The 15221-nt window shown below is 34.4% G+C and overlaps 1 protein-coding gene across 1 annotated transcript in view; it reads right to left on the bottom strand.

Moving 5' to 3' along the window:
- Positions 1-12080: 12080 nt before the first annotated feature.
- The window catches only part of hs2st1b (heparan sulfate 2-O-sulfotransferase 1b), a 131693-nt gene continuing 128552 nt past the window's right edge, over positions 12081-15221 (bottom strand). Inside the window, exons 4-7 of the mRNA XM_056459791.1 lie at positions 14525-14663; positions 14279-14376; positions 13968-14125; positions 12081-12866 (exon numbers count right to left, since the gene is read on the bottom strand). Coding sequence (XP_056315766.1) covers positions 12640-12866; positions 13968-14125; positions 14279-14376; positions 14525-14663 — 622 coding nt within the window. The 3' untranslated portion in view covers positions 12081-12639. The remainder of the gene's footprint in view (positions 12867-13967; positions 14126-14278; positions 14377-14524; positions 14664-15221) is intronic.

Below are 15221 nucleotides of genomic sequence, written 5' to 3'. Positions count from 1 at the left end.
TACAATGTAAGTTGAAATAAAGTCGGATAAAGTAATGCTTAAATAAAGTATTTTCGTTCATTTTTATTCAGATTAGTCTCCATTTTAGTAGTCACCACGGCGGAATGAACCGCCAATAAAGTAATGTAAGTTGAAATAAATAATTTAATTTAACTTAAATTAAGGCAGCACCTAATTTATAATGGTTACAAAAATTTGTTTCATTTGCTCTTTTTCCACTTATTTAATATTTTCTTAAATCCATTTATAAATCCTTTATACTCACACTTGATTTTCCATTAGGCTTTTTCATAGCAGGCATATTAAATTCCCTCAGCCAAGTACTCAGAGGTCCAGTCTTGTGTCCCGTGGAGCAGAGGGTCAGTGTTTCTCCTCTTCTCTGCTCTGTTTGTTTTATAGAGCACCAATTTCAAAACGCAGCGGCCAGCTTTACTCCACAGCTCAGCGATCCCCTCTGATCTGCCAAAAAAGCAACCATTTTGTCAAAAGTCCAGAGGGTCATGCTTGTCAAACCCAGCCAGCGTTCATTAGTTGAATGAGGCCATTATTTTGACTCTTAGAGGTTATTTCAGCAGAGACTCACTGTTACTAGTCTAATGGTGGTGAGCTTTACTTTCAATTTTAAGTAGGCCTGAATCATATCCTTCAAATACAAAGACAGCAGTCTCAGTTTAAGCTATTATTAAAATAGGGCCAATCATGTCACACTCTTCTCCCTGTAATTTCACAAATAGGTAAGTTACATACGCCAGTTAGTGTATTTGAACCTGTAAATCGCTGATTTGGGTAAAAGCTTCATAAAAACATCATGACAGAAAGTCTTCTCAGAAACGCTAAAGTTATTCTCTGGAAAGGCTGCATCACCAGCGCTCCATTTGCACACAGTGACTTAAACTGTAGTGTGTCATTTATGCAAGAGAACAAGAGAGAGGGCCACAAATTGCCGGGGCTAAAGTAAAGAGCTTTATTTATAGCTGCCACCAAAGCTGAAAGCCAGTGTAGCTCTAATAGAGCAATCTGTATTCTTAATGGTAATGTTCCATTCGTTTGGTCCATTTGGCTTGGTACAGGTGCATTAATGGGGCTTGTTGAACAGTTCCAGCTGAGCTGATTCGAGGAAAAGAACTGATCAGTGAATTCAACACTCCCTCTTGTGGATGAAGAAAGAATTAACCAAAATGTGTCATCCACATATCATTGTTAGAAGTAGCCTATACATTGGATTTGATTGGCTTGGTTTTTCTATAAAGAAAGAAAGAAAGAAAGAAAGAAAGAAAGAAAGAAAGAAAGAAAGAAAGAAAGAAAGAAAGAAAGAAAGAAAGGACATTAAACAATTCATAATATTTAATTCCTTATAAAGAAAAGAGTTTACAGTTTAATTTGACATGGATGATATTCAAGTTTGTGAAACTGCAAATTGTTTATTAGGAAGACAATTTCTTGTTGATTTACTCACTTTCCAGTTGTTTACGCTGCAAAATCGTGATAACACAGTAACCATTTTAAGATCATTTTAAAATGAACGAATGATGAGATAAAATCAAGGGATTAAAGAAGTGACAAAATGTTTCATCTTTTTTGAAGATTTACATTTGAAGAACTTGTTATCTGTCCAGATTATATATGTATTGTTTATTATTAAAATTATTATTATTAATATGAACTAATGTTATCATAATTTTAATAAGAATGATTTAGACAGCTATAAGTTTAAAGGTTTGGTGTCAATATGTCAGTCATGGAATCTTAGAAGACCTCAGAAGACCTTTAGCTCAATAAAGCATTAATTCAATAGCTGTTTATTAATAATTAATAAGGTAGTTGGGTTTTGGTATTGGGTATGATTAGGAATATAGAAAAATATTACACTTTTTAAGTACTAAACAGCCAATATCCTAACAATTAGCAGGTAATAAGTTAGAAGGTATTAGTGAGAATTGAAACTTAAAGGGGTGGTCCAGAGTGTATTTTTAAGGCTTGGTTGTGTTTATAAGACTCAAAGCAATGTGTGCTCATGCTTCACTTATAGAAAGTCCTGTTATTTTTTTCATATATCTTACTTTGATGATATACGGCTACTCAGCTAACATCAAAACGACTGTCATATTTGCTGGTTCCTCTGAATGGCTCCCCCTCAAGTGGCCCTGATTGGTCAGCTAACATAATGTGCTGTTATTCACGGCACCAGGAATAGCATCACGCCCCAAGCACGCACTTTTGCATTGTGTAAACAGTAGCTTTTAGCCATAATCAGACAGAAAATAAAGAGCACACAGCTGAACCTCATGCCTGCTGTCAAAAATAAAATCTGACAAGTGTCTTGCACATATATTTGGGTTACAAGAATAGGCAAGTAATATGAAACCTTTACATATCTTTTTTGAGTTTGTCATTTGATGTAGGATGCAGAAAAAGTGGCTGCATAGAGAGACACTGCAGCGCTGCTGAAGATTGTGGGTGTTTACAGCAGTTTGACAGATAAATATGAATTTGTAGCTAAATTGTTAGCTGTGCCAAACAGCATTTCCCATTGTTTACATCCTTGTTTACGTCCTTGCTACAAAATACCAATAACGCTAGAAATTGCATGTAATATACCAATTTTAACAAATGAAAATACTTACAGGCTGTGGCTCACAATTCACAGCTTTGCAGTTGGAGATTTTAACTGAATCCCGCACTGAAAAGGAAGCTCTCCTTTGTCAAATGCTAGGGCTATATATATTTTTATAATTTCTATGGAACATAATTAAAATAAAATAGTTAGCGCTGCTCTAAAGCAGCATTTGGATGCCATTTTAGCTTTCTCTGCTACATTACAGCATTACAGCGCCTCTGGCCACGTCCCCTTCGCTGCACGGGGTGTATGCGCGGTGTATGCGCGTAACATGAAGCACTTGTGATCTCACCAACCCGGATGTACTTTTTTGTTGTCCTCAAACTTAATTTGCTGTAGGCTTTGCTAAACTTACTCTGTAAAAGCCAATGTCTTCCTTTTCATTGAACTTTGAGCATGTCACATTCAGAGATGTTGTTTATGTTCACACAGCTACACATCAACTAAAGTTTAAAAAATTAAATCGTAATGGACCACCTCTTTAAACTAAATTCTTCCCATATAATTTAAAGCTAAATTAAAAACGTGTGTATTATTGTAACATCTTTCTATTTGCTTTGAATGTAAATAGACCAGTTCTGTGATTTTTGTTAAACCATACAAAAATTATATTTATTTTTAACTCCTGACCTTTAGGTAGTGCTGTGATAAAACTACACAGCTTACCTCTAATCATGATTGTCAATTCACACTGGAGCAACATCTGAATTTACATACCTCTCAATCAAGTAGTATGTAAACAACTAAACTTATAATATAGTGTGAATGTATGTAACGTTAGTATAAATTCACAAGACCCTGGTCCCAACACAGTGAAGTGTTGCATATAGGGCCTGTTTATACACCCACATTTGCTGTGTTGGCCAGCTGAGAGTGTCAACAGGAATTGAGCAAAATGGTCCCAAATATTACAAACTTTTTCAAGCAGTGACTTAGGATGAAGGAAGCATTTGAGAACAATATGCACATCACAAAACGGATTTCTGACAAACTTCTGAGGCAGAATAACAATTTAATCAACAGAGTATTTATGATAGCTAACTGAATTTTTAATGAATAAAAACACTAACTTCCCACACAAAAGTACCTAGAATAGCAAAGTCGAGTAAAGTAGGTCGAGTTTTCTCATTTATGGCTCCTAAACTCTGGAATAGCCTTCCTGATAATGTCCGAAGCTCAGGGACACTCTCAGTTCAAAGCTAGATTAAAGCTATACAGTATCTTTTAGTAAAGCATCCACACAATGCATCACATAATGGTATGATGCACGAGTGTGCTCCACGCAGGTGAGCTGGCTTGACAACCACCTGTAGAACACACTCCTCCTGTCTTAATGCACCAGATATTTTGTTAAAAACTCATATGCTTTACATGCTTGTTTCTATGTTTGTTTATATAACTACAATTTTTATTTATAGCACTTCGTTTTTTTTGCATCTCGTGTTTAAATACACTATGAACAGCAGCTATGCTAATTATTTTCTTTATTCTCTACTTCCACCTGGGATACTCTTTCTGAGCCCCATAGAGATTATGCAGTGCCATTGATGCAATCCAAGACCTGTGAAGAAATGATGCCATGGTATCCATAATCCTGGACCAGGGCGTATCCTGAGCTGATACTGTGGTGGTCATGGAGGAGTGGAGTGCATGAGACTGATTCCTGTAAGACCACAGTGGCAGACGAGTCTCCGCATTGATACTGTGGGTCAGACTGAACACCCACCGGTGACCTTCTCACACCTGCAGCTTCTCCACGATGGACGTCCAGCGTTCTCCGACCTTCGGCACCTAGACTGCAGCTCCACACAGGAAGTTTGACAAGAGGAGAAATGGTCATGCCCAACAGAGCCTGGTTTCTCTATAGGTTTTTTTTTTCACTTTCGTCAATTAGTGAAGTTTTTTCCCTCGCCACTGGCTTGCTTGGTTTTGGACGTATGGAGCTGCGCATCGATTCAGTGTTTGGATTTTCAGCAGTGAAATTTAAACTACACTGAACTGAACTAAACTGAACTCTGGACTTTACTAGAACTTCTATGTTAAGCTTCTTTGACACAATCTACATTGTAAAAGTGCTATAGAAATAAACTTAAATTGAATTGATTTGAATTGAACAAAATTATATCAAAATGAAAAGATTTGGTCAAAATGTACATTTAAAAACATTAACCACTAAGTGCAGCTTTTATACACCGTTTCAGGAATGGAACACACAAGATGGTGGGATAGCAAAGGCAGTGAACGTGAAGGATACATCCGGCCAGAAGAAGGTGTCTTCTGTGAAGACAAGTGAAGCTAGTTTAGGATTTGGTCATGTCCTGATGCCTTTCTCCTTGCAATACATCCTCTGAAGCCTAAATTTCCCAGCCTTAAAGAGACAGTTCACCTAAAAGAAATGTGTTCACACTTCATTTGTTCCAAAAGTGTTTATATTTCATTTTTTAAAGAAGAAAGCTAGTAAGCATTGACTTCCTTATTATTATTATTTTTCCTCTGGAAGACAATAGTCATTGCAAGTGTTACAGGTTTTTAGCATTCTTCAAAATATCTTTTTTTTTTTTTGTTGGTGTTGTTCAATATTTGTTGGGTGAACTATCACTTTAATACACATTATTTTACAATTCTATGAGCTGCCACAAATAAACTTTGCCCCAATGATGGCAACAAAAAATAGGCAGGTTTTCAACATCTAAAAATGGACACAATACAGTTGATGGAAAAATTATACAGACACCTTCAACGTTCCGCACATTACTAATAAATATAAAATAATAATAAAATATGACAATAAAAAAAAAAAAACATGTCTGATGAAGAGCTGTTGTTTGAAACGTCACATGCTTTGTAATAGCCTTTTTAATTTAATAAATGTATATTTTTGGAGCTTTGGTATTGCAGCGTTTGTGAATATGTTTGCACTTTTTGTTGTTTGGCTGAGCACCCATTTAGAATGATGTGCATGCTTTTGTGCATTTCTTCAATAAAATATAACTAGAAGTAGTTAAATTGTGTCAGAATGAGTTCATCGTGATAATGTCAAATTAAGTTCATAGAAATGTAGAGTATGTAATAAATTACAATTATTCCAAAATGAACCAAAAATGATTCCAGGCAACTGCTAGTATGAAAATATTTATCAGAAGTTTCAATTCTTTGTAAACCAGATTAATGGAAACCTCATCTTCAATATTTTTCCAGCCTTGCTGCAGCAGGTTCTTCGGTTTATTTTGGTTTTTAGTGCTCTGTAGGAAGATTTTTGAGGTATGTCACAATTTATTTGCTATCTTTAATTATAGTGCCCACTAATAATAAAAACAAAGAATATTTATGAATAATTTTAGAATCACTGCATATGTATCCTCATGAATTAAGAGGAAAAAAAACAGTACTTACAAGGTGTGGTCACATCTGATCAAATCTTTTTACTAGCCCATGTGTTTGCTAATTTACCCATCAAAAATCATTCAAGAGACACCATCGTAATTCAAAAATACTATAAACAAATAATAACTCAGATAAAAATCATGTTTCATTTTGGGATAGTTGCTGACATGAAAACAAACAAATGACAGCAGCGCTACATCAACAGAACACAGAGAGCTTCAGTGCTCCTAATTAACCTTCTCTCTTGCAAATCAATACATGGTCCTGGCTCTTTTTAATTGAGGAGTAATTATCAGTCTGTATTCATCTGCCTAATGAAACAATGCTTTGTTATGCCTGCAGCAAGTCATAAAAAAAGTTAATTGAGTTCTGTTTTGTGAAGCAGACGGTCTCTCCTCATGGCGGTGTGTCTGCTTTCGGCCCGTGTGTCGTCTCTTTGTCTTTGTAAAGATGAAGACTGATGTTCTGTTGTTCTGCTCACACTTTCATTAGTGGTTAGTGCAATCACAAAAGTCATGATTCAAATCACATTTTTAATCTCATCACACAAACAAGTATTCAGTATGTGTGTGACCATGGACCACAAAACAAAACATGAATGTCAATTTTGGAAATTTAGATTCCTACATCACCTGAATGCAGAATAAATAAGCTTTCTATAGCTGTTTGGTTCCTTAGGATACATATAGGTCAATATTTGGCTATTTAAAAAAATCTGGAATGTCTGGAAAAATCTAAATATTGAGAAAAAAATGCCTTTAAACTGGTCTAGACTGCCTACTAATGTACCTTACTAATAAAACATTAAAGGGGTGGTCCACAGTGTGTTTTTAAGGCTTGGGTGTGTTTATAAGATGCAAAGCAATGTGTGCTCATGCTTCACTTGTAAAAAATCATGTTATTTTTTCACATATCTTATTATATAAAGCAACTCAGCTAACATGAAAACGACTGTCATATTTCTTAGCTCCTCTAAAAGCCTGGCCTCAAGAGGCTCTAAATTCGTCAGCAACATAACGTGCTGTGATTCGTGGATCAGCTATCCGTCACAAGGAAAAGCATCAAGCCCCTACAAGCATGCACTTTTGCACTGTGCAAACAGTAGCTGTTAGCCATTATCAGACAGAAAATGAAGAGCACACAGCTGAGCCTCACGTCTACTCTCTAAAATAAAATCTAACAAGTGTCTTTCAAATATATTTGTAAAAAGCATGTGTAAGTAATACGAAACATTCTCATATCTTTGTTTACAGCAGTTTGACCGATAAATATGAATTTGTAGCTAAATTGTTAGCGGTGTCAAACAGCATTTCCTGTTGTTTACATCCTTGTTTACGTCCTCACTACAACATACTGTTAACGTTCAAAACTGTGCATGTAATTAATCAATTTAAACAAATAAAAATACTTACAGGTTATGGCTCACAATCCACAGCTTCATCGGTTGGAGGAGTTTTAATCAAATCCAGCACTGAACTGGAGCAGATTCTGGAAGTTGTCCTTTGTCAAATGCTATCTATCTATCTATCTATCTATCTATCTATCTATCTATCTATCTATCTATCTATCTATCTATCTATCTATCTATCCATCCATCCATCCATCCATCCATCCATCCATCCATCCATCCATCTCTCTCTCTCTCTCTCTATATATATATATATATATATTGTATTGTATAAGCGCTATACAAATAAAGGTGAATTGAATATATATATATATATATATATATATATATATATATATATATATATATATATATATATATATATATATATATATATATATATATGTATATATATATATATATATATATATATATATATATATATATATATATATATATATATATATATATATATATTTATAATTGTAATCACTTCTCTCTTTGTGTCATGTCATTTAGAAGCCCAAATACAAAAACAGAAGCTCTGTGGATATAGCAGCTTTTGGACAGCATTTTAGCTATAACATTACAGTGCCTCTGGTAAGCATGGGCTGGTAAAAGATTCTGATGGTATGATAACCTTGGATAAAAATTTCACGGTTTCACGGTGTCACAGTATTTTGCTCACTGCTCTAAAATATATTATTTTTAAATGTCTAAGTAAACAACAAAAACATTTTCCCTCTGAAAACAATATATTCTATTTTTTGAAAGATTTATGATATTTTAGAGCAGTAAACACATCAGGCTATATAATTCAAATGAATTATTGACTTCTGCTGTCTTCAAAAACACAGATTTCTTTACAATTTAAAATGCTAAACTGTTGCCCTAAACAGCTAAAAAATTAAATAATAAAAACTAAATAGAAAAATCTTACACATACCTTAGGAACGGTATTACAGAAAAAAATTGGCGGTTTTAAAACCTTCACTTTTCCAAACCGCAGTATACCTTGAAAACGGTCATCTTCCCATGCCTAGCCTCTGGCCACACCCTGTTGCTGCATAGGGTGTTTGCGCATGGTGAATGTGGGTAACCTGAAGTGTTTGTGATCTCACTAGCCCAGATGTATTTTTTGTAGTACCCAAACTTTATTCGCTGTAGGCATTGCTAAGCTACTTCTGTAAAAGCCAACGTCTCCATTTGCATTGAACTTTGAGCATCTTACATTCAGAGATGCTGTTTATGTTCACACAGCTACATTACACATCAACTAAAGTTTAAATATGATATCATAGTGAACCACACCATTAAACACTGATACGTCTATAGCAAGAAATTACAAAATAATTTAATGGAACATTTAACTTTAGGTAAACAATCCTTACCTAATTTATCAATGGTTCTATAAAAGAAAAATGATGATATTGACCCATTAAATGTATTTTGGCTATTCCCACACATACAATTCAAGATTAATTAGTGCAACAAAGTGCAATGAATATGTACACTTAAATGTGCAAACATTAAATAGGGCAGTGATTGTGTGGAGTATAAGTTATGAGAAGAGTGTGGGGGTATTTGAGGGGGCCAAAAGAGTCAGTGGGGTGCAGAGTTCAAAAGGGAGACAATTCTGGGGAAAATCTGTTCCTCAATCTGCTGGTTTTTGTGCAGGGGAGCCTGAAGCGCCTACCAGAAGGCATGGCAGGAAACAGTCTTTGAGCAGGGTAAGAGGAATCCTTAAAAATACTGCGTGCTCGGCGCAGACAGTGTTTCTTCTGGATGTCCTCAATGGCTGGAAGTGGGGTCCCTGTGATGCGTTGGGCAGTTTTCACGACCTTCTGCAGTGCCTTATGCTTAGCAACAGAGCAACTTCCATACCAGACTGTTATGCAGTTGGTCAAGATGCTCTTCATTGAAAAAGAGGCGCTGGGGAGCCTTCTTGACCAGGCTAGATCTAGGTCCTTTGAGTTGTGGGTCCCAAGGAACTTGAAGGATGAGACAAGCTCAATGGCCATCTCATTAATGTGAATGGTATCACATGAGCTTGTTCATTCCTTCCTGATTATTAGTGCAACAAGAGTGTTTTTGTGTTCCAGGGTCACAAACATACACACGCACATACACATATATCAATTTCCGTCCAAGAACACTTGGTTTTACCATAATTTAACCCATGAAACCTATATTTTTAACAGACAATAATCAAATGAAGGATCTGTTGAACAAACAAAAGGTTACAATAAATTAAATTTTTATATTACAATATCAAAGAGGCAGTGTGTTTGTGTTATTACTTGTCTTTGATTTTAAAAGCAGTTGAACAAATGAAGTAGAAAAAAAAAAACATTAAAAATACAATTAAAATGATGTCAAATTATTGACTGATTCCCTGTGTTCTTTTCTTTGATTAACCTATATATTCTAGTAGAATATTTAGACATGCTTACATACTAGTTATGTTACACATGATTTTGTTTATTCATCTAACTGCTTATGTTCACTTAACTGGTTTTATGTGAATAAGGAAAGCTGAGATACATGGCCAAGTATGGTGACCATTATAGGCCTACAACTGCCCCAGTTATGATTACGCCATTCTCATGCTGTATGTGAAACTTCACAATATACCAAAATAAAACTGATTTGAGAAGCAACTAAACACATCTGTGTGTACACACAAGTAAAGCACAGTCATATAACAAAATACAGATGGTTTAAAGGGGTGGTCCACTACGATATATTTAAACTTCAGTTGATGTGTTATGTAGCTGTGTGAACATAACATCTCTGAATGTAAGACACTCAAAGTTCAATGCAAAGGGAGACATTGGCTTTTACAGAGTTATTTTAGCAAAGCCTACAGCAAACGAAGTTTGAGGACTACAAAAAATACATCTGGGTTAGTGAAATCACAAATGCTTCTGGTTACGTGCATTCGTTTTAGAGACCATGAGAATAATGCAGATTAGACGTTTGATAAGAGCATCGATGGAGACAGTTCAAGTAAGTCAGCTCCAAGTTTAATTTATAAACATTGTTAGCTAGTAGCTACATTATTCCGATGCATCTGGATCTAACTAAACTTATTTATTTGTTATAATATTTACTGGAGAAAATATTTATATTCACTGTATGTAGTATACATGATAATACAATATTACTGTAGGTTTGTTTTCAATAATATTCAGCAAAAAAGAAAGGAAAAATTGAAAGCTGTTGGAATATGAGTTGTTGGAAAGTATGTATAAGTTGTTATTCATAAGTTCTGTGTTAAAGCTTATAATACTTCAACACAAATTAAATCATTCCAAACAACTAAATTATTAATTATAAGGAAAGTTTTCAATGTGAAATTTCTAATTTAGATCAACTGTATGATATGTTGCCATATGGCAACATATCATAAAGTACCTTAAATAAAGAAATTTGTCCAAATTATTTTGTACAGCACTTCAAGTTCAGCTATTTTAAGAGAAGAAAAACAGTCAAATATTTTTTAATAGATCTATTATAATGCGTGAGGTAGAAGGTTAATAATAGCGATTATAGGATTAGTTCAAAATAATATTAATAATAACAATAAAAACTGAGACAGTCAGCATTACTTTTTGACTAGACTTACAGGGCAATTAAAAGGCTTAACTAGGTTAATTAGGTTAACTAGGCAAGTTAGGGTAATTAGGCAAGTTATTGTCTAACAATGGTTTGTTTTGTAGACTACCAAAAAAATAATAATAATAATAATAAAAATCTAGCTTAAAGGGGCTAATAATTTTGACCTTAAAATGTTTTTTTTTTAATTAAAAAAACATAGATACTTTTATTCTAGCCGAAATAAAACAAATACGACTTTCTCCAGAATAAAAAATATTATCAGACATGCTGTCAACATTTCCTTGCTCTGTTAATCATCATTTGGGAAATAAAAAATAAATAAATAAATAAATTCAAAGGGGGGCTAATAATTCTGACTTTAACTGTATATATTTTTGTCAATGAATGAATGAATTCTGAAAACCACATGTTCTTACAGAAAGCAAATTTTATTTGAAATGCTTTGAGACAAATGTGTATAAAAGGAAACTAAAACGAAAAAACCCAAATATAAAAGAAAGCTGGCAGTTTTTTTTATTATTATTATTATTTAAAAAAGAAATTTAAATACAGACATCGCTGAAATGATCTGAACACCTACGAGAGCCAGGATGGGATGAATGATTCATGAAGGCACTATTTAAAGTACAACTAATGTTGGTTTGAGCCTTTCTTTCGTATCTTCAAACCCATCAGACAGGGTAGTAGTCTGATTTAGTTATAAGCCAATACTACTACGCTACAAAGACATACAGTTCCTGTTGTTACGAATCCAAAAACAAAAGGATCTAATGGTCTTTAACCTGGTCAAAATATTCTCTGTACTGGAAAGTTTGTCTTTGATATCAATGTTACCGCTGCTTCATTATTCAAAACGTCTTCAAAACATGATGAAAAATAAAAACGAGAATAGAAAAAGCAAGCACCAGTGGAATCCCCCCAAAAAAGACGTGTATTTTCTAAATAACTATTTTCCAACTCTAAGACTTTGAATTTCTTACAACCATTTGGTCCAATTACATAAAATATACATACAATTTATACAGATATGAAATCTGTTTTTTTTTCTTTGTGTGTGTGTGTGTGTGTGTGTGTGTGTGTGTGTGTGTGTGTGTGTGTGTGTGTGTGTGTGTGTGTGTGTGTGTGTGTGTGTGTTTTAAACCACTTTCTATCTTCTGGCTACAATACCTTTACTAAAGTCTGTAAACACTGTTCATGGCATTCTATTAAAAATGAATATACACAATGCAAGAAAGTGTTAAGAATTCACAAAACCACAGTTAGTAGTAAAATAAAGAGGTGCTCTTAATGTACCAAACGTCTGGTACAAAAAGCACTACCCTTTTGACCCTGTTCAAAATTGAATTTTTACAACAGTGATTGGTGGCCAAAGAGGTCCAGTCGTGATCTTTTGGAAGGCATGATGGATTGTGAATTTATATTGATGTCACAAGTTCATTAAAAAGACACTGGACTTAAGAGTTCCATGATACAGAAGTTCACGGTCAGCAAGTCTCTCTTTTAAAAAAAAAAAAAGTGTTCCAAAGACCTCAAGTCCAAGACTTCCAGGCATCTTTGACTTCCTCCATGTGAATGTGACAGAATAGTACAGAACGAGCCGGACGATACTTGAACCGTGCCAATGTCCGCTCTAGTTTACTTTTGGATAGATTTTCTCGTAAAAGAAGTTCTGAGAAAGCAGGTAAAGCTCTCCGTCTTTTTCTCTGACACTGTGAGCTCGCACAAACTGAAACTGTTCCAGCGCAAACTCATAGAACTCGTTCTCCATCTTCCAGATGTTGGACTGCTGAAGCTTTGAGATGGACTCTTTAGTGGGAGGCTTCTTTTCACTCGTTTTCCTCAAGTGAGACTTCTTACCTGCATACATACACACATACAGTAATGAGAAAATATTAGGACACCCAAATTAAGGACATAAAAATTATGTTTAGGTCTTAAAATTTTGAAATAAAATCTCAAATGTACACTACGTTATCAGCAAATCAGATTTGAGAACCAGAACAAACAAGTCCAAAGACATGCGCTATACTGTAGGTGAATTGGGTAAGCTGTACCCAAATTGCTTAATTAATTGCAAATTAATTGTCTGTAGTGTACGTGTGTGAATGAGGGTGTATGGATGTTGCTGCATAAAAAATTAGCTGGATAAATTGGCGATTCATTCCAGTGTGGCGACCCTGGATTAATAAAGGGACTAAGTCAAAAAGAAAATGAACGAACGAATGATGTTTTTGCCCTCATAGTTCACTAAACACACTAGTTCAGAAACACACTATCTACCATCTATGATATTTTATTTCAAGCTTGTGGCATTAGATTCAAAAAGACTTGAAGCTGTAATTGCTGCCAAAAGTGTGTCAACAAAGTATTGAGCAAAGGCTGTGAATTCTTATGTACATGTGATTTTTCAGGTTTTTTTTTTTTAATTATTTTCTAACAATTTCAAAAAATCTTTTTCACATTGTCATTATGGGGTATTGTGTGTAGAATTTTGAGGAAATAAATTAATTTAATCCATTTTGGAATAAGGCTGTAACAAAAAATGTGGAAAAAGTGAAGCGCTATAAATAATTTCCGGATGCACTGTACCCTGCCTGTCAGACTATATTAATGGGAGGAAAAATATAGCCCATTTCAGTGCTATATATATTAATTAATTAATTAGTTACAAATATATATTTGGTAAATGTATGTATTTGTTTTTATTTATTAAATAATGTCTTTTTTATTCAGGGCACTTGAATTCATTTTGGGCTACCAATAACTGAACAGTGCCTGCCCAAAAGGCTACTAGGGAGTCCTTTGTTCAGTTATTTTTGATCAGAGTCAACTCTCAGTTGTCATTTATCATGGTTTCCACAAAAGTATTAAGTAATATAGATGAATATTATCTTAACATCAAATCAGCATATTTGAATGATTTCCGATGAAAAAAACAAACAAAAAAAAAAAAATTACCTGTGCGGTAGAGCTCAGTTGCTCCTCTGAAGAAGCGTGGCAGAGCAGCTTCCAGCATCATGATGAAATCCTCCAGCTCCTCCGTCACTCCAACCAGCAGATACTCATTTACCAGATTATACTTGGCCTGTTCCAGAGCCCACCTGCTGCCAACATTCCTACACACACACACACGCGCGCGCACAAATGCACGCACACACATTTCCAGCTCTTAAAGTTTCAAGAACAAATCAGTATAGTGTGACCCAATCAATGAGTCAAAAGAAAAGCCTCAAGTTAAAAACAGTCTGCAGATGGTGTATTTTACTCACCAGCACTCAGAGTAATGGCCACAGAAGAAGGGGATCTGTAACCAAAGCTTCTCAGGAGCACAATCTGAGCCTCCGGACGACACACACTCATCAAATGTCTGAAACACAGATTCACGTTTCATTGCACACATTCAATCATGAATGTGGTCGGAATCAGACACATTTAATTAAAATGTGAATTGTTATTTTTGGAGGCTTTGTGAAATGTTGAAAGAGAAATATTAAATATCTATATACTGTACACACCTTTTTGTCTCCTTGCTTTCTCCGTCGGAGACCTGGTCGATAGTCATCTCCAAATCGAAGGAAATAGTAGTAAGACACCAATCTTTCAATGGGATCCCGTACGATGTTGATGTAGACCGGCTTCCCCTTAACTCCAAACCTACAGTATTTAGAGAACAATGACGTTATTATATTATATTATATTATATTATATTATATTATATTATATTATATTACTAAACAACAAAGTGAAATTATTTATTAATGACTACTGAATTGTTTGTCAAGAAAAAATGTGACCATTAGAATAAAAATCTGAGTGAGAAGTTTTTGCTTTAACTTTTGCTTTAATGACAAATGAGAAGTGAATAAACTCTGCAAATGTGTCTACATTAATAATCATTTTTAAAAATCACTGTAGTTTTGTTTTCAAGAGCTGCTTAACCATTTGAAATATGTGTTTCTTGAACAACATCAGCAGATGAGATCCAAATAATTGTAACTTGTAGTGTGATTTCAAAACTATAAATAAATGAAGATAAGAATAAGTGCATGTTCAATTTTAACCACTAGATTGGAGCAGTTGTGAATAACATTTTAATATTATTTTAATGACAACAGAAAATAAAGTGTTTGTAATCTATTTTAGATTATATTTTAAATGGTTGAACATAAAACAAATTCATAAAACAAGAACATAAAACAAGTTCACTCCCCC

This window comes from Danio aesculapii, chromosome 6 (genome assembly GCF_903798145.1).
Source record: "Danio aesculapii chromosome 6, fDanAes4.1, whole genome shotgun sequence".
Lineage (NCBI taxonomy): Eukaryota > Metazoa > Chordata > Actinopteri > Cypriniformes > Danionidae > Danio > Danio aesculapii.
The sequence above is the reverse complement of the archived record's forward strand: the minus strand, read 5'-3'. Positions and strand labels throughout refer to the sequence as shown.